Here is a 26,362-nt window from a genome sequence, read left to right on the forward strand (position 1 = left end):
TTTCTAAAAAAACTTTAAAAAAACTAGATAAAAACACATGTATTACATAGAATGTACCATGAACTAAATTTTCCTTGATCTGTCTTTCAGTTCACTAGCAATGGAAATGTTCTCATTTAACCTGGGGAGGGGGGGGGTGTTGTAGCATCCATCCTTAACTGCCATAACATTTCCAAATGATATAATTTATTTTTCCAATCCCCTGGGTATACCTGAATGGAGAGCTGTTCCACTACAAAAAATGTGAATTTTGTGAAATTACTACATATCATAGAGTGTCTTGCTAATGTACTTTTATTATCATCTTTAGAGATACTATAAACATGTTGATATATTCTCTTAAGTGCATTATTGTTTTTTCCAATGTAAAACGCCTCACAGGTGTCACATACTGCAAAGTAATTAATTTTATCTGAAAAACAGCTAAATTTCCCACCTTTTGTGCATCTCTGAATATTTTCTCTAAGATGTTCATTGTAGTTAATGTTAATAAAACTACACTGATTACATCTACCACAACACCTAGTTGTTGAAAATGCGCTGTGGTGTTGATTAAGGCATCTTTCTAAAATATGTTTCATGTTATTCTTTTTTTTGTAGATGGATTTTGGGGTATGGCTACCCAACTGTTTTATGCTGTCATCACAACTCAGTATATGCCAGTTTTTAGCAATAATGTTCTCTATGTTTTTCGCATCCACTGAATAGTGCAAAACCATGTTGGTAGACCCATAACAATTTTTATATGTGTTCCCCATTTCATGTTCTATTTTGATACTACCATATTTTATAATAGGGCCATAAATGCCCTTTCTTTCTCTTAATACCAACTCTTCCATCTCATCGAGTAACTGCTTAGGATAATCATGCTCCAAAAACATGTTTTTTAACAAGAAAAACTCCTCTGCACACACATCATCATCAGATGTAAGCCTTGATGCTCGAATAAATTGGATTTTCACAATGCCCCTTTTTTGGTGATAAGGATGACAACTTGAGAAATATAAAAAGGTATTACAATAGGTGGGATTTCTGTAAATTCTAGTTAAAAAACTCCCTGTGTTTGATTGAGAAACACTGATGTCTAAATAATTAATGGCTACAGAGTCAATACAGTGTGTGAAATGTAAATAATCAGTACTTGTTTCTAATTGCCTTAAAAACATGTTAAATTCTTCTATGTTACCCTGCCAGACAATAAATAGAGCATCCAAATATCTAAAATATGCCTTGCAAAGCTTGAACAAAGGTAACACAAAAACAATATCCAACTTCCATTTAAGTAATACCCCATTGGCAAACAGGGGGCACATATTGCTCCCATTTCGATCCCCGAGCTTTGTTTATATAATTCATCAAAAAACAAAAAGTTATTGCTCAAAACAATGTCAATGAATTCTTGAATTAGCATCGTCATTTTCAGACACCCCCACCAAATCTTTTGACAATGTCATTAAACCAATTAAGACAAGTTTCATGGGGAATAACAAAGAAAAGGTTTTTGATATCACATGTAATGAGTAAACAATTTTTGCTATCTATATTCTATATGGTCTTAATTGGTTTAATGACATTGTCAAAAGATTTGGTGGAGTGTCTGAAAAATGACTTGATGCTAATTCATGAATTCATTGACATTGTTTTGAACAATAACTTTTATGCCACAATCCCCGGTTAAATGAGAACATTTCCATTGCTAGTGAACTGAAAGACAGGTCGAAGAAAATTTAGTTCATGGTATAGTTTTTTTAGAAATGCAAGGTAATGTTTGTGAAATGTTAATCTAAATTTTGGTATATGTATATATTTTTAAATACCAGTTGGAACACTCAACAGTGGATTTTGAGGGTCTGTCCTTAATCTTAGACATAGGTTCTAGTATTTAAATGTTTTTAATGGAAGAAATAAAGGTTCTGATGACGTCTTTCTTGTAAAAAGATGAAAGCACTAAACCTGGTTTTATGCATTTGGAATAAAGGTGGATTTTGAATCCTGTACCACCACTGCTTCCAGTTTGCTTCTACTTTTACTATTGTTTTCTGGAATTGTTTGGATCCATTGTTTGGTTCTAGTTTGCTTTACAATTACGGATACACAACAACATGGCAGCGGAAAGTTCGCAGGATTTATTCCCTAATACCTTCACTGGTAACATCGATCTTACCCTGCTTATTCAACAGATGACCCAACAAATAACACAACAGGTCACCAACCTCATTTGTAAGGAACTTTTGAATAAAAATGTCATGCAAAATACAGAAACTGGTAATGTCCTAGGTAACAGCAATGAGAACGTGGAATCAGATGAGAGCAATGTTCCGAGAGAATATGTTAATAGCTCTCAAATTAATAACTGGCTGGATACCACATTAACGTTTATCAACACGAACTGTGTAACTAATGGTAATGACCATAATTCAACAGTACCGGAACAGATTCAGCAACTAGAAAAACAGTTGCACAAATACAAATCAGTATAGTTGGACAACAGTTTTTTAGCTGAAAGTACTCAAAGGGGATGTGTCGAAAGGCCTACGAGTGTGGAAATACCCCCAGGGGGTAATACCGGACAGTGTTTTCTACTATGAATTGTTAGAGTTCTTCGAACGTACCGGTATTGACATGATGAAGATTATCATCAAGGAAAATGAGAGACACCTACAGGAACTGAAGGATTCAGTACAGAAACTGGTGTCCTCTTTCACACAAGATCTGGTTTATCCACTGTACAAAAATGGGTATGTGGCAACCTTTCAAAAGGTGGATAATAAAATCAATTCACTAAAGGATAAAAAAGTAAATAAACTGGTGCAGGGCGACATAGATTACTCTAACAAAACAGTGCACCCAAAACTATATTCCCCATATATTAACAACAAAAACTTTAATGAAGGGATACAGGATAGGGGGAATGATGCACAACAACAGCAAGCAGCAGTCTCTTTAGACAACGGAGGACCGAGGCATTCAAAATGGATAGCCAACCAACAGAACAGAAAAATGACGACCAATAACTTTGTACACTTGAGGAGCAGTTCCACGGGCTTTACTCAGTACAGGCAACAGAACAACAGAATTATCAGAGATGGAGATGATGAAGCACACCATACATGAAGGAACAACAAGTACGGTGAATATTACAGAATTCAAACAATTTAAAATATACAATTTTACTGAATTAAATATTGAACCAATACATCATAAATTATTTTTGAAGGGTTTTAATTTTATACCCTCTAGTAGAGCTAATGTTGAGCATACCCTTGTTGATTTAAAGTTGTTTACTCAACAATTAAATTCAGATTTATTATTCGCTGGAAATGAAAACACCACAAAACAAATATAGATGTATTAAAGTGCAAAAGTGTTATCAACCCACCCTTTCACCCTGTTGTTCAGACATTTGAACGAGTGTGTGAAAGGGAGATCCGGGACACACTACAAATGAAAAATAATTATTGGTTTTATAATCTTTCCCCCGAAGAAAAATCTGTACTATCAGCTATTACAAATGACAAAGAAATCAAATGCATGCGACCAGATAAAGTGGGGGCTTGATCATTATGTATAATTTGGACTACCAAGGCTGAATGTTAAAACATTTGAGTGACACCAGTGTATACACGTGTCCCTTAATGAGATAAACATTGCATATAGGGCCATTAAAGTGGCCTTGGATGCGCTTCTGTTGTTTGTCAATATTTCCATGGATTTATACAATTTTTTAATGGTGAAAGAGCCCACAATTTCTAGGATTTTTGGTATACCTAAATTACATTCTGACATTAATGATCCACCCCTGCGAGCAGTGGTTACATCAGCAGGTTCTATCACAGAGCCATTGGCTAAATACATAGATGTAACATTGAAGAACATCTATCATCCCTTTCACCATATTGTATGAGATTCATGGGATTTTTTGGAGAAATTGAGGACTATAGATAGCACAAATTGTTTGCTCATTACATGTGATATCAAAAACCTTTTCTCTGTTATTCCCCATGAAACTGGTCTTAGCTGGTTTAATGACATTGTCAAAAGATTTGGTGGGGTGTCTGAAAATGACTTGATGCTAATTCAAGAATTCATTGACATTGTTTTGAACAATAACTTTTTGGTATTTTGTGATGAATTTTATAAACAAAGCTCGGGGGTTGCAATGGGAGCAATATGTGCCCCCCTGTTTGTCAGTGGGGTATTACTTAAATGGGAGTTGGATATTGCTTTTGTGCTACCTTTGTTCAAGCTTTACAAGGCATATTTTAGATATTTGGACAATCTATTTATTGTCTGGCAGGGTAACATAGATGAATTTATATGTTTTTAAGGCAGTTAGAAACAAGTACTGATTTTTTACAGTTCACACACTGAATTGACTCTGTAGCCATTAATTATTTGGACATCAGTGTTCTTGATCAAACACAGGGAGTAGAATTTACAGAAAACCCACCTATTGTAATACCTTTTTATTTTTCTCAAGTTGTCATCCTTATCACAAAAAAAGTGGCATTGTGAAAAGCCAATTTATTCGAGTATCAAGGCTTACATCTGATGATGATGTGTGTGCAGATGAGTTTTTCTTCTTAAAAACATGTTTTTGGAGCATGATTATCCTAGGCAGTTACTCAATGAGATGGAAGAGTTTGTATTAAGAGAAAGAAAGGGGATTTATGGCCCTATTATAAAATATGGTAGTAACAAAATAGAACATAAAATGGGGAACACATATAAACATTTTTTGTGGGTCTATGAACATGGTTTTGCACTATTCAGTAGATGCAAAAAACATAGAGAACATTATTGTTAAAAACTGGCATATACTGAGTTGTGATGCGAGCACGAAAAAGTTGGGTAGTCATACCCCAAAATTCATCTACAAAAAGAAGAATAACATGAAAAATATTTTCAAAAGACCCCTTAATCAACACCACAACACATTTCTAGCAACTAGGTGTTGTGGTAGATGTAATCAGTGTAGTTTTATTAACATTAACTACAATGGGCATCTTAGAGAAAATATTCAGAGATACACAAAAGGTGGGAAATTTAGCTGTTTTTCAGATAAAATTATTTACTTTGCAGTATGTAACACCTGTGAGGCATTTTACATCGGAAAAAACAATAATGCACTTAATAAGAGAATATATCAACATGTTAATAGTATCTCTAAAGGTGATAATAAAAGTGCATTAGCAAGACACTCTATGATATGTATTAATTTCACAAAATTCACATTTTTATAGTGGAACAGCTTTCCATTCAGGTATACCAAGGGGACTGGAAAAATAAATTATATCATTTGGCAATGTGATGGCAGTTAAGTATGGATGCCACAACCTCCCCCCCCCGGGTTAAATGAGAACATTTCCATTGCTAGTGAACTGAAAGATAGATCAAGGAAAATGTAGTTAATGGTATATTCTATGTAATATATGTGTTTTTATCTAGTTTTTTGAAATTTTTTTTTAGAAATGCAGGGTAATGTTTGTGAAATGTTAATCTAAATTTTGGTATATGTATATATTTTTAAATATCAGTTGGGACACTCAACAGCAAATTTTAACGGTGTGTCCTTAATCTCTGAAGTAGGTTCTAGTATTTAAATGTTTTTAATGGAAGAAATAAAGGTTCTGATATGTCTTTCTTTTTAAAAGATGAAAGTGCTAAATCTGGTTTTATGCATTTGGAATAAAGGTGGATTTTGAATCCTGTACCACCACTGCTTCCAGTTTGTTTCTACTTTTTCTATTGTTTGCTAGAATTGTTTGGGTTCGTTGTTTGGTTATAATTGTAATTTTGTTAAGAGTGACAAAAGTACTGTGTAATAATTTTCAACTGAAAATGTTCCAGTATAATGAAGATATGCTTTTATCTGTAGATTTTAATTTTTGTATTCTTCAGAGAAGCCTTCATTATTATATTGAAGGTATAATTTCAATAGGAATAGTCTACATATGTGAAATCTAATGTAAGAATTTTATAAATTTATTACAAGTATGATTTATTTTTCAATGCATTATTATTGATATTTATTAATAATTCCAATAATTTAGGGGATGATTTCTTAACTAGGATAAATATCTTATTTATCTCTGTGTTCACAAAGTCTCTAAATATTTGTAAAAGTAACCAATTCTCAGAGTCATGATTGTATTTGGACCATAAATTTTTCAATACTATATATGTCAGTACAATTTAAGAATTGATGCCAATACATTAAGCTGCTTTCTTGTTTCAATACTATCATTTTATTGAAGTCATGAGTTTCTAAGCTGTCATTTGTATAAGCAATTGGAAACATAGAACATATTAAGACTTTAACACAATGGTTAGATTATGTGAACTTTTTGAAATAGGAATTTATGTTATTTAAATAGGGGATTTGTGGAGAGGGTGTAATTCCATTTACACAAAAATCTTTTAATAACCAGGTAAAACAATTAGGAACTATTTATTTATAACTCTTTGTAATATACTTATTATTTACTTATATTTTTGATGTATTTGTTTCCTTTTTGAATAATAAGGTGACTTTATCCACAATGCTATAACTTTTACAATTGTTGAAGTAGCACAGAACTGAATATCAGGAATCCTATTCCACCATTATCCCAACCTTTTGTGTGCCAATCAAAGAAAACTCTTCATTTATTAGGATGACAAAAAAATAAGTAGAATATTATTTATCTTCATCATTTTTTTTGGGGGGGGGGTGGGAATAGTACTAAAGAGTGTAAGACAAATAATATTTTAGCGAGAATTACCATCTTAATAAGCATTAATTGCTCTTCCATCGTAAAGAGAAATGTGTTCCAATTTGTGACTAAACATAAAATTTTATCAACAGCCTGTTGAAAGTTTATACAATTTCTTTACTATAAGACATAATGGTCTACCAAGGTATTTCATTTGATTGTTATTCCAATTGAATTTAGAACATTTTTGCATGAATGTTTATTTTTTTTATTAATTAATAAACTGTTTTATTATGATTAAATCTTAATTTTGAGATTTCTTCAAATTGACTCATAGAACTAATTATGCATTTTAATGATTTTCCCATATTTCCTATTTTTAGTAAAATATCAGCAAGGACTTGAATCTTTAGTTTGAAATCTTTTATTATGATACCATTAATATACCTATTGGATCTAACACTATCAACAAAGGGTTCTATAGTTAATGCAAAAAGAAAAGGTTTTAATAATGGACAGCCTTGCTTAGTGCCGTTTTGTAAGCTAAAGGAATTAGAAAGAAAAGAACCTATTTTAACATAAGCACAAGAGTTATTGTATAACTTAGAAATTAATGCGATTAGCTCAGGTGAGAAATTATATAGGTACAACCAATTAACTGAGCCAAAAGCCTTATCTAAATCGATACTAATGATAGAAAGTTATTTTTATTTTTATTTGCATAATCTATTAATGTATGCATTCTTATTAAGTTAACCTGTATTTGTCTATTTAAAATAAACCTAGTGTGATCACTGTTAATTAGCATAGGTATAAGTAGATTAATTCCATTAGCTAGAATGGACATGAACAACTTATAGTCCACATTTAAAAGTAAAATGGGTCTGTATGATGAACACTTTGCAGGATCCTTGTCTTTTTTTAAAATAAGTGATATAAGGGAATATTTCCATGATGGGGGGACATCAGCAGTTGTTATTTCTCTACATACATTATCTAATATTTTAACTGTATAATCTGCAGTATTTTATATAGTTCTGATATAAGATCATCTAAGCCCAGCATATTATTTTTTAACTTTTTTATTTGATCTTTTATTTCTGTTAAAGCATATGGTCTATCATTTTATTATTTGTTCACTTGTTATTTTATTATTTATATTTTCAGTTAGAAAAGTTTCAACTCTATTATGATTATCTAGGTTATTTGTATTATTTATATTTTCATAAAATATTTTAAAGCCCTCAGTAATACTTTTAATATCTGTTTTTTCTTTTTTATTTATGTGTGTTATAATTTCTTTGATATGATTTACTTTAATTATTCTCTTTGACCTACATGCAAGTTTAAGGAAGCTTAAATGATTTAATGAATATGCCTGAAGTTTAAGATTTTCCAGGTTTATTGAAACTTTATGATTTAGAATTTCAGCATATTTTGTTTTTAAGTTTTTAAGTTCACACTGATGGATAATGCTATTTGGTTTTAGATTTAACTTTAGTGCATCTATTTGGGCTGTAGCATCTAGAATTCATTGTCCCATTCTCTTTTTTCAAATAATTTGTATTTTCCAAATAATATAATGTTTAACAATACAATCATCAATAAACAAGTATTATAAACCTTTATATACACTATGTACATTTGACCTGAACAAAGGAGGGAAAAAATTAATAAAATATATGAAATTAGTAACAATTTATAATATTCAATTAATAAAGTATAAAGTTACAGATTAATTATTTAGGGTTCATGTTTAATGTCTCAATAAGAGTTAAAAATTTTTTCCCAAGGATTGTTTGTCCATGTTTTAGGTGAAATTCTCAATTTCTTCACCTTATTTCTAATGTCGCTGTTTCTTCCATCAATCTCAAGAATTCTTCCAGCATAGGTTCTTGTGAAGACTTCGACTATCTAGTTATACGTTTCCTTGCCACAGCTAGTATGGACCAAAGTAGGTATAGATCTTTTTTATTCATTCCAATAGTATCATTAACATTTAAGAGGACTAAAGAGTTGGTTAAAATAAAGGTATCTGTGATGATAGCTTGGAGAAAAATAGTTATTTCTTCCCAGAATTTTTTTATATTAATACAATCAAAAAATATATGAGACCAATCAGCTTTACAGTTTAAAGAACATCTCCAACAAATGGATTTATCAAGTAAATTGAATTTGGCTAGTTTATCAGGTGTAATAAATGCCCTGTGAATATAATTGTCCCATTCTCTTGATTTACTAATACACAAGCTCGTAACTCTTCCATTTAAGTAAGCCTTTAGGGAATCCCACAAGACAATGTCAGATACTTCAGCATTCATGTTTATTTCTAGGACATTTTTCATCTCTTTAAAATACCAATCCTTGAATCCTTTTATTTTAATAATGTATGCTGATAATCTCCTGTGATGTACTAAATTGTCAGTTTTTAAAATAATTCTAAAGATTATAGCATTATGGTCAAATAATGGACATGAAAAATATGATAACTTGTTTGAGACAAAAATGTTAATCAGTATTTGATTGTGATCCATATCTATATGAATAATGGATACATTGAAGTGAGTAAAGTGATTTACAAAATTAGTGTTTGATTAAGATGTGATTCTCAGCTTTCTATCTGCAGTAGAATCTTTGTCTGATAAAATAAAATTAAAATTGTCAGCCATTATAACCTTTCATGTAATAGGCTATAGTGTCTAAGTAATTTTTTGCATCTTTAGCTCCAACTCCTGGAATGCAATAAGAGTTCACCAATGTATATATTTTTCTGTTCTACTCAGTTATAACAATGCTTAACATACCATTTTTGTCAACATAGGTATATTTTATGGTTCCCTATAATATCAGTGAACACTTAAAATAGTGAACACTGTTTGATTGACCATTTTAAATCGAAACTGCAAAATCCCGAACACACAGAACAGCGTTTTTTTTCCCAGGGAAAAAAAAATCACTGGGCCATTTTTGTGACTTTGCCATTGACTCCACTGTGGTGCAATCTCGGAGTTAGTATATTTAAGTAGGGGGATGTAGGTGGTGAAGCCTCCAACTTTATTTTCTATTTGTTTTTTTTTTTCAAAAGCAGCGCTTTTTTTCACTGTGTAAAAAGTTGCTGTTCTGTGTGTTTGGCATTTTGGTGTTTCAGTTTTTAATGGTCTGTTATACAGCGTTCGCTATTTTAAGCATCCGCTGTTATAATATAGACCCTCTTTTACTTTAGGCATTACTGGTGAGTTCTTCCATAAAATGATGGTGCATATTCTTTTAGCTTGAAAGCCAGAACCTGCCAAAACCAAATAAGCCTTTAATGATAGTTTATTTGCAACATTATTAAGTAAATGTGTTTCCTGTAAAAATACTATTTTAGCTTTATGTAAATGCAAGTAATTGAACAGACTTCCCCTCTTTACTGGATTATTCAATGCATTAATATTAATAGATATGCATTTAAAATCCGACATTCATATAACAAAGTAAAAAAAAAAAACATAGTTATACTGAAATCATATTCATGTACAGAACTTATTATATACTTTATAGATAACAATATGAAATCTTCAGCTATGGACAAAACTTTTAAACAAATAAAAAAGTGTACTCAGCAGCCCAGGGTGACAAGGTCCAAAGTATAAAACATTTTGAAAACAATAATTGTACAATATTTAAAAATAATACAGAACAACTGCACTTTAAATAATTATACCAAATTAGACATAATATGAGAACATTGGTTAAGAATAGATATATGCTGAACAAGAATTAATTAATAATTAGAGAAATTTTAGCCATTTTTTAGAGAAATTAAAGGTAGGTTAATATAATACAAACAGGAATTACAATATTAAGTCAGAGAAAATCAGGCTTATGGTATATTTAGAGGGAAAGTGAGGGGAGTTGCTAGCATGCCATGATGGCTGTTGAGCTGTTTTATGGGGGTGACTTGTTGGTCTAGGGGTATAATTCTTGCTTTGGGTGTGAGAGGTCCTGAGTATAAATCATGGACAAGCCCTGCATTTAAAATTTAAAATTATTTTAAAGCTGTCTCGCTATGTTAAACCCATTTAACATAGCGAGACAGTGTTTTAAAAAAACGAGTTATACTAATGGAAAAAAGTCCAGGCGACCGGACCTTTTTCCATTAGTATAACTCGATTTACAACGGGCACGCTGGCCAATCAGTATGCACGTTTTGGGGGGATCATGGTATAATAGCACTTAATGCAGAGAATTTGCTAGGCTACAAATCTGTTATGCTAGCAGGTGTTCTCAGCCATTCAGCGCATTCTAAAAACTTTGGCACAAGTGTTAACCAGACCAGTTGGTGCCTTGAAGACGGAGGTGGTTAAAATTAGGGATTCTCACTGTTTGCAAGTCTAAGTAGAGGAAGCCCCATGGACATCTATATGAAGCAGAGTAGAAGAATAAGGATTTTATCAATTTGAGGAAGTTTAGTCCGTGGTGTCAGGGGAAACCCTTCCTTGGTGCCTATTGGGCTGCTAGTTTGTGGAGACAAAATTCCTCTCAAGGGAGATGTCAAATATTCTAGCCCTGCCTTCCTCAGGAAGGGAATTAATAAATCTCTTAAGATGGTATTTTGTTGTCTGCCTCTGTCTATACTCCATGCATTCCATGAATTCCAATCGAATTTTCTTACAGAGGAGGGTGTTTGTCTATCACTTATAGACCCTTATAGACACACCTTATTTTTATTTCTTGTGATTTGTGATGTGCTTTGTTCCAGCACATCTTAGAGTCCATAAGTCTGAGATTAAAAGAAGTTATACTATGAAATTCAAAAAAATTATGTTTTAGTTCACTGTTTATATTGTGTCTATTTAATCTGTTAATCTTTAAAATTGTTGATAATGTATAACATTACCATGGATGGACAGCATATGTTACTTTCCCTGGCCAAAACTGGTATTTGCCACCTAAATGATTTATTTCAATTCTACTTTTGTATAGGTGTTATACTAAAAGCCTTGAGCTATCTCTGCTGTTGTTCTCTTTTAGTTATTGGGTATTATAACATTTTAAAAAGACCTTGATTCAAGAACTTTATAATACATGGCATTTTATCACACAAGCATTTTCACTTTTCCTACATTTCTTGACATTCTTTACTAGCAAGTAATTGGCAGAGCTTAATTATGTATTTAATATTGACCATCATTAATTATTAATTCATCTTTGATGAGATTTAATAGATGAATACTGAACTTAACTTAGAAAATGTCATTTGCATTACCATAAACTTTAATTAATAAGACACTTAATTGGCAATTTTCAACGTTCAAATTCAATACAGGATTCTAATTTACTGTTGGTAAGACAACAGCTATGAATCTGAATGAGGGAATTCTGAAGCATGAATGCTGTCATTTTATTAAAAAAAAGTACAAGTCTCAAGTGTATTTCTAAAGCACTGAATGTTACAGAACAGCAGAGAAAATGGCAACATGAACTTTCTACCTGCATGGTTGCGTAAATGTATATGAAAAACTTTAAGGAACTAATGTTAACACACACATACATACATATATATATATATATATATATATATATATATATATATATATATATATATATATATATATATATATATATATATATATATATATATAGATGTATATATATAAAACCACAACACAACTGGTTACCTAAATTGTAAATGGGTCACGGACTAACATGAATATTCACTCCAAAAATGTCCAGCACACAGAATAAATACACCCAATTCAATTTACTGTACCAGAAACAAAGTAGTTAAAAGTAACCAGCCAAGCAAGCAGACTGGTTTTGTTCACCGGCATCACCACTGCAATACAGAAACACAACAGTTCATAATTTAAATATCATTCATTTAAAGCAACAACATCCTCCAAAATATAGCTGCTTAAACAAATAAGGAAGGTTTGGATACTGTCAGGGTAAAGGCATCTTTTTTATCTAAACATCAATTATTGGATTGTAAGGAGAAGCTATCAACCTGGGAGCTATGTATAGACCAGGTTTAAATGAATACTGGTAAAGGTATGTATTTTGGTTGGTTTTGATTGTATTACTGTGAATGTTTTTTAAAGTGAAGATTTAAACAACTTCATATACATTTTGTTTAAGCAGCTATATTTTGGAGGCTGCTGTTGCTTTAAATGAAAGATATTTAAATTATAAAGTGTTGTGTTTCTGTATTGCACTGATAACATCAGTGGGCAAAATCATTCTGCTTTGCTTGGCTAGTTCATTTTAACTGCATTGTCTTTATCTATATCTAATCTCTGTGTGTGTGTGTGTGTGTGTGTGTGTGTGTGTATATATATATATATATATATATATATATATATATATATATGTACATGCACATACACAGATATATATATATATATATATATATATATATATATATATATATATATATATATAAAATCTATATATACATACAGATATATATGGGTTGCTGCCAGTTAATTGAAAGAACAACTATGTTAACATCATTTGGTCAAGGCAGATAGATGGTGAAAGGTGTGTGAGGTTGACAACTTCATGGTATGGGGAACATTCCCTATCCCCAGTAATTGTACAGTCTCGGAGTTAGTATATGTAATTATTGGGGTGTTCAACAAAAGAGTTGAATAGGCATAAAGTAACACATTTTACCCATCCTCTGTGCTTCCAAGTTTAAGCTGTTAATAGGCTAACACATTTTGTTCATTTGTTTCTCATTGTTTTTTCCACCTTTCCATGTCCCCCTCTACTGACTGTCAGCTAACCAGCTGGATCATTCATCCTTAAGTGCCCCCTTTACTATTGCACCATTGGTGAGTTTGGGAAAGAGCAGTGGAGTGGAGCAACGTGCAGCATCATATCTGCTGGCCCTGCATGCCACTGAGGATTTGTTTTGGTATGTGCTGATTGGGTTATCTGCTGACATCACAAGCATCGCTGCTTGCAATGATCTTTAGGTCTGCCTCCCCTGATATCTTATATTTTCCAGGAGTTTGTCCCATTGTTGCAACACAACCTCACCGCTGGGGGGTAGCTTATCATAGACAAAAAAAAAAAACTTCTTCCCTCTGAGTGGGTGAGTCAGGAAACCATTTCCTTCCCACCCCTTCCTCCATAGCTGCTTTAGCATTTGTAATGCTAGCAACTCTCTGGTCATCTGGATCATAGGAAGGGCTCCATCACTCTATCCCATGAAGCCAGGCATTTGTTTCACATTTTTAGAGGTGTTGTTACATATTCTGGAGATGGAAGGTTGACAACTATGTTCATCATTATTTAAAAACTGTCCTTGATTTTGAGCCTTTGTCCTGCCATTACGTTTTGCTTCATCCAGAAGAAATTGAGGCATATACCTGGTACTGGAAACTATCACATATACTCAAAGCAAATATAAACCTAAAAAGTGTATCAATCCCGATGAGCAATGGAAGTACTAAGCCAAGTGTTCCCCCTGACATAACCTGGGACTCTGGATTTACTCCTTAAGTGATTCAGAGAATACATTGCTTAGAAGAATAAAAATATCACTTTTAGAGGAATAAGTGGATATTCTCAAAAGTTGGTGGTCATCCATTCACTGATATTTAAGCAGTCACTGTGCAAGAAAGCTCAGTGAAGATGTTGGAGTGGGAGGAGTTAATACGTGTATGAGTGTCAACTTGTGTATGCTTGTTTGTAGTGGCATGAATAATGCCATATAAGTGTGTGTGTGTGTGTGTGTGTGTGTGTGTGTGTGTGTGTGTGTGTGTATGTGTTTGTCAGCGACGTAATAATCACACCTGAATCTGATTTTATGACATGAATCAGACATTCTTTTTATCAATCAGACTTATTACTAAATAACATATTCTTGGTGATAATGGAACAGCTGAAATATAATTTTTCTTTCAATGTTTTCTCAGGAAGAAGAACTAAGGAAGAGTGGGGAAGCAAAATATGCCCACTTGAGTGATGAGCTCCATGTGTTAATTGAAGTGTTTGCTCCGCCTGGGGAGGCCTATTCACGGATGAGTCATGCTTTAGAAGAAGTGAAGAAGTTTCTAGTTCCAGTAAGCTTTGATTTTCTAATTTTCTCTAAGCCTGCTTTTAAAGATATATATGATTGTTGGGTGATTCTTTATGTATTTTCACTAGCAAATGTCTGATGATAATGTTTGGTTACTTAATACATAAAAATTATTACAGTTTAATTTCAGTAACATTGAAATATATTACATTATATATACTAATAATGGACCATTTGAGCACATAGAGATGAAGATCTGCTTAGCATATTTTAGGGAACCATGATAAATGAAGCACTGATTAAATACTTTAGAACATGTAGTCTCACAATATACACAAAATCCGATTTTTGAAAAATGGCATCAACATTGTCACATTAAACATCATATCTGTCGTAGTCATTTACAATAAGTATGTTTGCTATGCTTTTAGCTGCTGTGTCTGTCTTTCATCATTAACCTTGCCGCAGCTGTAAAAAATCTGTAGTAAGCTGAGTTTTCTTACTGTTAACCCCCTGTGTTTAACAAAGTTAACATAGTTAATAACGACCTTTCAAATCAACGTCTTATAACACCACATAACATGACTCTCAAATTCTACCTCCAAAGTTACAGACAAAACAAATATGAATTAGGGAAAGGGTCCTAAATCAGTGACAATTAATGCTTGCAATATTACCCTACAGCTTCACAAAATAATTTCAAATTTTGGGATGGACTGGGCAAAAATTTGAGAAAAAAATTAGAGGTGCCCATCCAAAATATGGACAATCAAGAGGTACTTCTAATAACACAGCAGTAGACCTTACACAATGTGACAATTGGTCTTCACATATATCTTTTGAATATCTTTAACAAAATGTAGAAGTTATTAAGATTCAAGCCACATCCAAAGAATATGTAAATGTATCATCTTAATATGGTAGGTGTACCTTCCCTCAGAAGAATATATATCAGGTGAATAAGGTTTTTCACTGTATCTGAAATCACTGTAGTGGTCAGATGGCTTTATCATAGTGTGAGTATAGCTGTGGGGGAAATCTGCCCACAGATGCTGAAGGTGCTGGATGTAGTTGGAATGGTGACCATTATGGGAAGAGTATTTCTGGACTGTGTTCCTGGACTGGCAACCTGCTGTGGTGGTAACATCTGTAAGAATGAAGACCAGAAAGGGAGGCAGTTCCAGCTATAATAGCATCACATGGTTCCATGTCCATCAGATCACTTGACACTGCTTTCTGGCTGATAGTCTAACCTTTGTTACAGGTTGAGCTGCTTATATTCTCTACACGGTGACGGACTGCCAGTAAGCTTTTCAACCTTACAGATTTGATGAGTTGTCTTGACAAGTTGCATGTATGGTTGTTTTATGGACATGAAAAAGGCTCATTACACTTTGTCAGGGCATATGCTATGGGAGTTCATGCAGAAATGTTGCGTACCAGTGTTCCCATTTTGTTCTATCAAATCCTTGAACAAACGCTGTCACTTGCAGTTTTAGTATCGTGTTAGATTTCCGTAGGGTGATGATTTTGTTCCTTAAAGCATGTTTGCCATTATTTTTCTTCATGGTTTTCATGCACGACATTACAAAGGTGTGACTTGAATTAGAAGAGTGCGCATATCGGCGACCGAGAAGAGTCACCTATGCTCTTGGCTGATGATTTCCTTTTGGTATGTTCTGACTATGAAATCTGAAAGACACTTGAATAATTGAGTGCTCATTGTGGATCAGTTCTGAAAAGAAAGCTGTGTACCCCCCTCCCCTTAGCCTGGCTCATTTACACATGGAAGAGGGACAGCTACTATTATAGGATGAGTTTATTACTGTATTGAAAATAATTAATGACAAAAGGGAAAACTGGGTAATCAGTTAGACTGAAGTAACCTGTGTAACATGACAGTAGTCAGTCAAACCACATCTTGAAGCAGCCATTGTTAATCCCACCATATTTTCACATCTAGGAACTTGTTCTTGATGAAGTGAGCAAAATGCTATATAAGCCCAGCTGCAGTTAGCAGTGTCCTGTATATAAGTAAATGCTTTCAAATTAAAATTTGCCTTAGAATAACTACATCTGCAACCATCTCCACTCCCCCTGCTGCACTAGGAGCATCTGAGTTGCACAATGCAGCATCATCCTGTTGGATAACGGCAGTTCACACTGAGTATAGCACCCTTTCTTCATCCATGTGCTATAATCCCAATCCAGTTAAATGTCCCACTATTCTCCGTCATTAATCCCATAGTAGAAAACCTGAAACCATGGATAGGCACTTTCCTGCTATCTCTGATATAGGGCTATATACGTAAGAACCAAGTTACTTGGCTGCATGTGGTTTTGCAGTTAGTGTTTCTATTTTTATTCTGCAGTCACTTTATATATTAGTTTTATGTGTTTATCTGCAATCTGTCTACTGACTGTAGCTGAGGTATAACTGAACTATTATTACACTCTAATTGTTAAGTAAATTTGCTGCTTATTGTTTATTATACAACCTGAAAGACATTGATAATAGATTTGTTTCAGTTAGATTGTCTAACTCCTTTACTACAATTTCTTCCTTATCTATTTGCCTTTAGTGTCTGTACATCGCGACTACATGGTGGTTCTGATTTGTTCCCCTCCCCATACTTAAGAGCACGGACACTCTAAAATATTATAAACTTCAGAAAACTTTTGGACTACTAGTTGATCACCTCCACAGCCTCTCTGCTTCTATCCAGGTGTTTACAATGGCTATTTTCAACTCCACTCCACTGAATTTTGTCCTGTAATCCTTTCAGTAGCACTAGCTATTGCTTTGTTAAGCAAATAAGTATTTGTAGTGCCATTGATTGAGCTCTGCATTGGTACTGGCAGCTACACTGTACCCCCCATGACTTCCGTGTTATTCTTACCTTTTTTCTCCTTCCCCTATCATAGTGTTTAAATTAGGCTGCATGTAAACTTATTTTAACTACCCCCCCCCCCCCCCATACTTTTAGGTACACTCCTTCCTTGTTAAATGTCTATCTATAACCTCCTTAGCTGTAAAGAAGTCACAAACTCCCACTCCCTCCTTGTTAAATGTCTATCTATAACCTCCTTAGCTGTACCAAAGTCACATACCCCCACTCCTTCCTTGTTAAAAGTCTATCTGTAACCTCCTTAGCTGTGCCAAAGTCACATACTCCCTCTCCTTCCTTGTTAAAAGTCTATATATAACCTCCTTAGCTGTACCAAGGTCACATACTCCCACTCCTTCCTTGTTAAAAGTCTATCTATAACCTCCTTAGCTGTACAAAGTCACATACTCCCACTCCTTCCTTATTAAATATCTATCTATAACCTCCTTAGCTGTACCAAAGTCACATACTCCCACTAAAAGTCACATACTCCCACTCCTTCCTTGTTAAAAGTCTATCTATAATGTCCTTAGCTGTACCAAGTCACATACTCCCACTCCTTCCTTATTAAATATCTATCTATAACCTCCTTAGCTGTACCAAAGTCACATACTCCTAGACAATTGTTGAAACTTTTAGACTTGTACTTCCATAGCAAATTCTTAGTTCCCCTTATTGTCTTATTTCTACCACCTCTTTCTGCTCTCGTAGGCCCCCCCATCCATCCACAGAATTCAAATTGGCTTAGTTGTCCACATCTTTTACCTTTCACAGAACTATACTATAGCACAGTCCCATTGCCACATTACTTATTGATTGTTTTTTGTTTAACTGCTCCTTACCTGCTGTTCTTGGTGTGGCCCCTCTCTGTTCACCCTCACTAATGCTCGGGCTCACTCCAGTCCCCTACCCTGCCCCTATTTCAAACTTGCCCCCACTACCTCTACTTTTATTCTATCCATAACTCCTCCCACTCTGCCACAGCATCCAATCACCTAAACAACTTTCCAACTTCTCCCATCACCTCTCCTAATCTCAACTAACCGTACTCACACTATGTCTCAGACTTCAATACACTCTTTTAACCTAATAAAAGCTCTTTTAACCAAAAAAAAAATCTGTTTTTCTTTGAAGTACAGAACTTGTGTACTTATAGTGTTTAATAATTGTTTTTAGTTGTAAACTAAACTGTTATGTATACTTATACTGTCTGTAACTGGAGCTTTTCTCCTCGGGTCTCCACTGAAAATGGGCTCCTGGCACAGCTGGACTAACCCGGTTGACAAATGTCAATAAATAAATAAATAAAAATAAATAAATATAATAATAATCATCACTCTACTTTCAATTCTTTCCTATCTTACCTTCCGACCCCTCTTATAATTTTCCAACACAATATGCATCACACTTCTACACTTTACCTTCACACTATACATCAGACTTCAAACACACTACCTATCCATCTTTCTCTTCTATAGCCCATGAGCTCTACTCTTCAAACACTACCCTCCTATTTAATTTCAGAGTAACTTCCATCCTACCCCATCTCTTCTCCCTCACCCCCACACCCATCCAAATACACCATTCATCATCACCTATACTCACCCTCTTTAACAAACTATATTAGACTCATGCTAGACAGGGTCTCACTGTCTCTCTCTGGGGGCATCCACCCCAACCCTGGCCCTACCAATGCCACACCCAACTCTCATCTCTATCTAACACATTCCCCCACTCCCAAGAAATTTTGTTTTATTACAATCAATGCCCAAAGCCTTAGAAATAAAATTCCTATCCTCCACCCTTGGCTGTCTCATAACCAAACTGACACTGTTGCCATCACAGGGACCTGGCTTAATTCTAATATAAAACATAATGAAATTCTCACACCAGGCTATCAAATGCTAAGCTCTGACAGACCCAACAAAAAAGGTGGTGGAGTAGCTATACTCTACTCCTCTTCCTACACTGTTACTCCCTACACCAATCCCATTCCTAAATTTGCCATTTCTGAACTCAGTATTGCCCTCCTTAAACTCAATAAACACAAATCCATATGCAATGCAGCCCTCTATATTCCTCCAGGCAACAACATCCCTATACTTGAAAACATACTCTCCTTGTTTTCAACTAACATCAAAAATGAAACAGTTATTTTAGGTGACATAAACATAAACTGGGCCTTGATAAACTCTGAACCCCCTCCCTAAATATCAACCTCTACAACTACACCCAATTAATAAACTCTCCTACCAGGCCAAACAAACGGGGAACCATTGGTACTATCATTGACTGGATCTTAGTGTCTCATTCTAACATTATCTCAGATACTGACACCTTTCCTAACTCTCTCAGCTACCACCTGCCTGCATTTCCTGACCGTCACTCCTCTCCCCCTCAAAAGCTACACCACTATGTACAATCTCGGAACCTCTCCAATTTCAATACACAGATATTCATAAACTACCTAAAAGTAACAGATTGGTCACCCTTAAAGACCTTGCCTTTTGACAATGTCATTGATTACTTTAACAAAATCTTCCTGAACCTTCTTAAGAACCTTGCTCCACTAAAAACTAAAAGAATTAAAACTTCATCCTCCCTTTGGTTAACCAAAGAAACTAAAAAAATCATGCACCTAAGAGACAAAAAGTGGAAACTTTACCATAAAAATAAATTACCCCATGTCCTAATAGAAGTCAAACAAGTCTGTAACAGCCTTTGGCTGACCAAGTTTGCTAATGACTGCAAGTGTGTGTGTGTGTGTGTGTGTGGGGGGGGGGCAATCACTGATTCCCAAAATTATATTGATATCCTACAGAAGGGTCTGATGTAGACTAATGATTAGTGTCAGAGCCATGGTATCAAACTAAATGTGAAGAAGTGCATTATAATACCCTTTGGGAAATCAAATACCCCTGAAAATTACAATACTGATAGCCCCCCCCTATAGTCGACCCAGTAGTGAGATATCTGGGTACTCAGATAGATAGTAATCTAAACTTTGACCACCATGTGTCCATGGTGGTGAGGAAATCCTTCCATGTCACTCAGGTTATAAGTAATGGCTTGGCATCCAGATCATAGGATGTTATTGTACCACCGTACTCGGCCCTCATCAGACCAATAATCAAGTACAATGCAGCCTTTGGTATGTACCTCATCAGGCACCTGTAAAAGCTGTCATATGCAGACCTATTAATAGCCCTATCACTGTATTCAGTGTCTTACTGATTACTGAGGAGTGACCTGTGCCTGATCTACAAGGAAGTCTCTGCTCCAGCTCTGATGATAATGGTGCATATTTGTGAAACTAATTTCAGAAGGGTTACCCACTCCAAAGATCTAAACCTGATCTCTGACATGAATAGAGCATGCTAGAGAGACAGATATGTGTCCTGCAGATTGTCCATCCCCTGGAACAGGCTTCCTATTCATATGAAACAGAGGCCTTCCTTGACTATCTTCAAGCACAATATGGACCATCTAGCAAATTGCAAATTCACTCCTGGGGTGGTGGGGTCTGCAAAAATTCTCAAAACTCTGCTTGCTGACCCTTGTTATCTTTCCCCAGGGAGAGAAAATTAGGTAAAATCTGGATAAAGCTGGTTAGGCTTGTAAGGGCTCTTGAGCCATTAGCCTAGTAATCTCTTATGAACCAATGAACCTATAAAGCAGAGCTGAATAACTGAATGTTTTTTTTTCCAAAGAGTTAACTGTTACTGAGAGAAATTGTTAAGAATGACTATGAGGTATACCAGAATATTGCATTAGCAAATGGCTAAGTCATCTCATGTCTTGGCCACTATAGAGCTGCTTTTACAAATGTTCTGTTTTCTGGTATGTGATGCTTTTTATGATACTAGATCTTACAGGGAATTGGTAGCACTCAGTTATGATCCACGTGATACAGTAAGCAAATATCTTAACCCAAATGCTTTGAAGAAATACTTCCATCAATGTTTAAATTATGAGAACTTCTTATTTTATGATTTAGAACATTAATTTTAAGTGTTAGAGGAGGGAATGTGAGTTTTGTCTTGATTTAAAGGAATATTCCTAGCATATTTTTGTTGAGTGCAGGTGGAAAACCAGGTTTGAATAAAATATCCAGCATTAAGAATCCCTTACATAGAAGACCCTTTAAACATTAATTCAGTGAGCTTTTTGAATTGTATTACTCTTTTTTCAGCATATCACTTATTAACATTCGTACATAGGAGATGATGTACTATGTTTTAAACTTTTCAGGCTAAAGAAAATCAATTATTATATTATTAGTGAATGTTCTAATGCAAATGTTTTATATGGTAGATTAATGGTTGATTCATTTTTATACTAGCTTTGTTCCTAAAAATTGAAGTGATGATAAAAAAAAATATTAAAAAAAAAATAGTAGCTGTCCCAGGACTGTGCCCCATGGAACAATCGATTCAGTTAGGCAAAAAAGGAATTTGAGCACTGGTTTTCACTGATGGAGAATTTGTGATTCGTTAGATAATATGAAAACCTTCTTTTACAGATTTTCAGTAGGGAGCTTTGTTCTGTGAAAAGGTGGTAAGATAGCTCAAATCCATTAAAGAGGTAAATGAAGATGATTACAATGAAACAACCTTTAGGAAAACCACCAGTTAGGAATAAAGCATGAGGCATGGAAGAATGATAATTTATGAAACCATAATGGTAGTATCATCAGCACCTAAGTGGTGATGAGGCCCAATTTACACATGACTTTTATGGTTTCAATATTAGCTCATAGCTCAAGTGTATAAAATTTGAATGGGAGTGGGTAAACTCAGCTTCAGCACTTACCAGAGCATGATCATAATTATTTTATCACATTCTTTATAGAAAAAAATGTGTCTTTCAAGCTTTCCAAAGACAGTTGTACAACAATAGTTTCTTACTGTAAACAAGCTCTTGCACTGAAGTGATTTAACTGAGATGTCTGCCAAATGTACTACAAACCTTCGCATTTATATTCTTATATCTGTACAAAGAGAGCATTGGTGGAGATTGTTTTTCACTGCTAATTGTAAAACCCTTAAATATAGAGAATTATTTTTTTCTTTTCTTTAACATTATGATGATCAAAACTATATAGCCCTTAAAAAGTTATATAGCAACTTGTTATAGCTTGAAGGTACAGGTACTTCAAGCATTACTGGATTAGGTTTTCTGAACTTGTTAGCAATAGCAATAATGGTAACAAGCCCCACGTTGTGATTCTGGTAGGCTAAGTCAATCATTTAAGCATCTGAAATTATAGTTTTAGCTCAAAGAAAAACCCTCCATTATCTAAAGAAACAACTCATTATATGGATATTTTTAGGAGGTGTATTATTTATATATATATATATATTTCATTTAAGATTGTAGCATTTATATCATGTTTTTGAATCGTTAATACGCAATTTATTATTTTTATATTATTAATGCAAAATCTTTTTAATAAATATATACACTTTTTGTGTTTCATTTTGCTACCAATAAACATCTGAGGAGGCTGAGTATCTATCTTTTACTGAATCAAGCATTGGTATAGTATAACTTAATTGTTTTTAAGAGGCTGTGTCTTAAAATGATTTAAAAATAGGTTAAAAAGAGGACTCAAGGAATAAGAACTCATGATGGATAAAATAGTACCAGATTTTAAAGAATACTGAAATTCATACAGACAGGCAGGTTGATAAGATATGCAGACAGACAACCAATTTACTTCATAACTAATTGTTTGTTTTATTGAAGTAAGTTGTATCTATGATTAGAAATTTCTACGATATATATTGATATAATATTAACTGAATTTATGTCTATGGTGATATCGGTTTATTATGCTAACAAATATTTATCACATAAATTAAACAACAGTTATTTTTAGACAGCAGAAAAGAAATATCAGACACAGAAATATGGCTTGTGCAAATGTAACCAATACACTTCGTTCAGTTCTGCCTTTAGATTAAACAAGCAAAATAATCCAATAGCACAGAAGATATGCAGAAACAAATTAAGAATTAAAAATCCACAAGTCATTTAGTAATAGAATATGCGCTTTTGTCTTCTAAATTAATTTAAAGTATTAAAATATTTGTAAATAAATATTACTTCATATGAATTGCCTTTGACAATATTTTCAGGTTAATAATTAATATATAAAATCACTACAAGATATTCACTTAGCTAAATTAATGCAGACAACTACTTCACTCAGATTAAAATCATTGCTTATACTAAGCAATTACAAAACATATATTCATAATCATTTAAGTAAAAAATAACTAATAAAATCAATATGTTCTACAGCTTGTCACCTTTAGATGACCGACTCTTCAGAAAGTCAGATTTCATATTGATGACACTACTTTCTTGACTTTCTGAAAAGTTGAAGCATTTGTATAGAAAATGCTGTACAGTGGGGATTGCAGAATTTGCCCTTTTCCCCATTGTAGTGCTATCCTGGAGTTGTTACACACAATTTGTAGAGGTGCAGGGAGGCTTGCAAGCCTAAAAATGTAGATTTTTGACACTTTGTTTTCAGCTTTTCAGAAAATTCAACATGTGGTCTTGACTCTATGACGTTTGGCTTCCTAAAAGTCAGTGTTGTCATGTAGACCCATTTTATCAGATCTCAACTTTAAAACAGAAGAAATCAAAACACTGTTTCCCAATCCTGGTTGTGCTGTGCAATTCAACCTCATTTGCTAGACTTGTTTATATTCAAAGGTGGTTTCCCATGAATTCTCCTTACTGCATACACAGATTTTATCCATGATGAAAAAAAAAAGACAAATCTCAGAAAATTCTTGCACCACAAGGTGTGGCTGTACAGGGCATTAATCCTCTTGTCTTTTTGATGTCATAAATATGTTCATAACCTTTCAGTCTTGTCCACATAAATTGCTGGAAAGACGAACAAGGTAAACAACTCATATTGTATCAAAATTAAAATAACAAGGAAATCTAAGATTCACTCATAATTTGTCACTATAATATTAGAGACATCAAAAGTGAGTTTACAGTACTTACATTTTCCATACATGGCCATACCTTTTGAGGAAACTCTCTTGCTCTGTTCGAGTTCCTCTTCATGTAAACATTTTATGTTTTTCTCTTCCTTATATTCTACATGTGGTTCACCCCTAATTTCTCTTTAAAATATTTTATAAAACATTAAGTTCCATGTCTTTTTAATTTTGGACTTAATGTGTTAGCACTGATAATATTAAGGAAACACTGGGCATGCCAACCATTGACAACATAGAAGAGCATGATTATTGATGAATAGTTGAAATCTCCTAATAGAAAGGAGTTGGGTTACTGCAGATTTCAGCAATGGTGTTAAGATATCTAACCTGGTAAGAAGCCATAACGGGTTCTACAACTAGCTATGAAGTAAATATTAATCTTATTTAGAGTGATTTGGACATCTAGGAGTTTATATGTGGTTTCTTGAAAAATTGGTTTTGTGGAGAAATTATCCTGGTCAGATGTTGATAACTCCCTCTCGATTGCTAGTATTTATGACGGGCACTAAACCCATGAATTGAGGGAGTGTTTTCATTTCTTTGAAACCATGTTTCTGTAAACACAAATACTGAGCCTTGCTGACAATTGCCAATATTTCTGACAGTCACTGAAGCTGTGAATAAAGTGAGTATTTTTAACATACTTTTATTACCACACATACAGAAATATGTTCAAGTTGCAGGAGGTCTTCAAGTCTGTGTATTTATATTAAGATTTCTGGCACTGACTAGATCCATTGTAATGAGTTCAAATTTAATGAGTTCCAAGTTAGAATTTTATAGGATGAAATGTTTAGTAGACAGAGATGTGATCAGAGTGGCGCTAATTAACCCTTCCAAAGCAGGAAAGCTTGTCAGCCATCTCATCTCAGTCTGACACATACTAGCTCCCCCCAAAATAACTACATGGCAAAAATTATAAAAGAAAATTGAATATCTTAACATTGAACCTCAGCATCATTCTGGATGATGGTAAAATACCAGTCAAAACCAGTAAATCTCTTTTTTGCCTTAGATACATGCATAGCCTGCTCAGTCATGTCGTTCTGCATGCCTTTCTCTGTAGAGCACCTAACGTCAAACACACCCATGTGTACTACAACCAGGTCATCATTGTATGTGCCAGGAAGGAAGAATCTAAGAGCCTTTATTAAGTCCCAGATTTTGGACCTGGAAAGACAGCTGTAACTGTGTACTTAACTTGGTGAGGGTTATATCCATATACCTGACTGCAAGGTCACCTATTACTAAAATATTATCATGTAGTTTCAATAGATCTTAAGGGCTTGAAATCTGCATCTTTGTGACTCATAGAGGTGCATGCACTGATTATGGGCATGTAGGTTGAAGGTTGGTGTGTTTCTGTGTGAACTAATGGCTGAGGTTCTTAGTCATTAATCTGTGAGAATTAGACAATGTTCATTTAAAAATCTCAAAGCAAGTTGGAGTAGTGAATGTTAATCTGTGCTGTAGATGTGTGTGTGTGTGTGTGTTTGTGTGTGTGTTTGTGTGTGTGTGTGTGTGCACGCGCATGTGGCTATCTCTCAATTTTTGTGTTTTGCACTTTGTGAATGACTTTTGATAAGAAAAGTTAGCCTTCATGTTTAGTAAATACCTCGCACATATTGAACCCTTGTGATGTGGCAACAAAAGACTTTTAGTAGGCTTGGAACAATTGCACAAATGTCTCAAAGTACTTATTGCTATCAAGTTGGCTTCAGAAGGGTCAATAGCTGA

At 34.1% G+C, this 26,362-nt stretch overlaps 1 protein-coding gene across 2 annotated transcripts in view; it reads left to right on the top strand.

Annotated features, from left to right (window-relative positions):
- KHDRBS2 (KH RNA binding domain containing, signal transduction associated 2) overlaps positions 1–26,362 on the top strand; it is a 2,078,353-nt gene that overhangs the window by 978,514 nt on the left and 1,073,477 nt on the right. For both annotated transcript variants that reach the window (XM_044063332.1, XM_044063333.1), the window contains one exon: positions 14,606–14,752. In XM_044063332.1, the coding sequence (XP_043919267.1) occupies positions 14,606–14,752 (147 nt within the window). The remainder of the gene's footprint in view (positions 1–14,605; positions 14,753–26,362) is intronic.

The sequence above is a fragment of the Protopterus annectens genome, chromosome 2.part1, assembly GCF_019279795.1.
Source record: "Protopterus annectens isolate FY-2018-M chromosome 2.part1, PAN1.0, whole genome shotgun sequence".
NCBI classification, from domain to species: Eukaryota; Metazoa; Chordata; order Ceratodontiformes; family Protopteridae; genus Protopterus; species Protopterus annectens.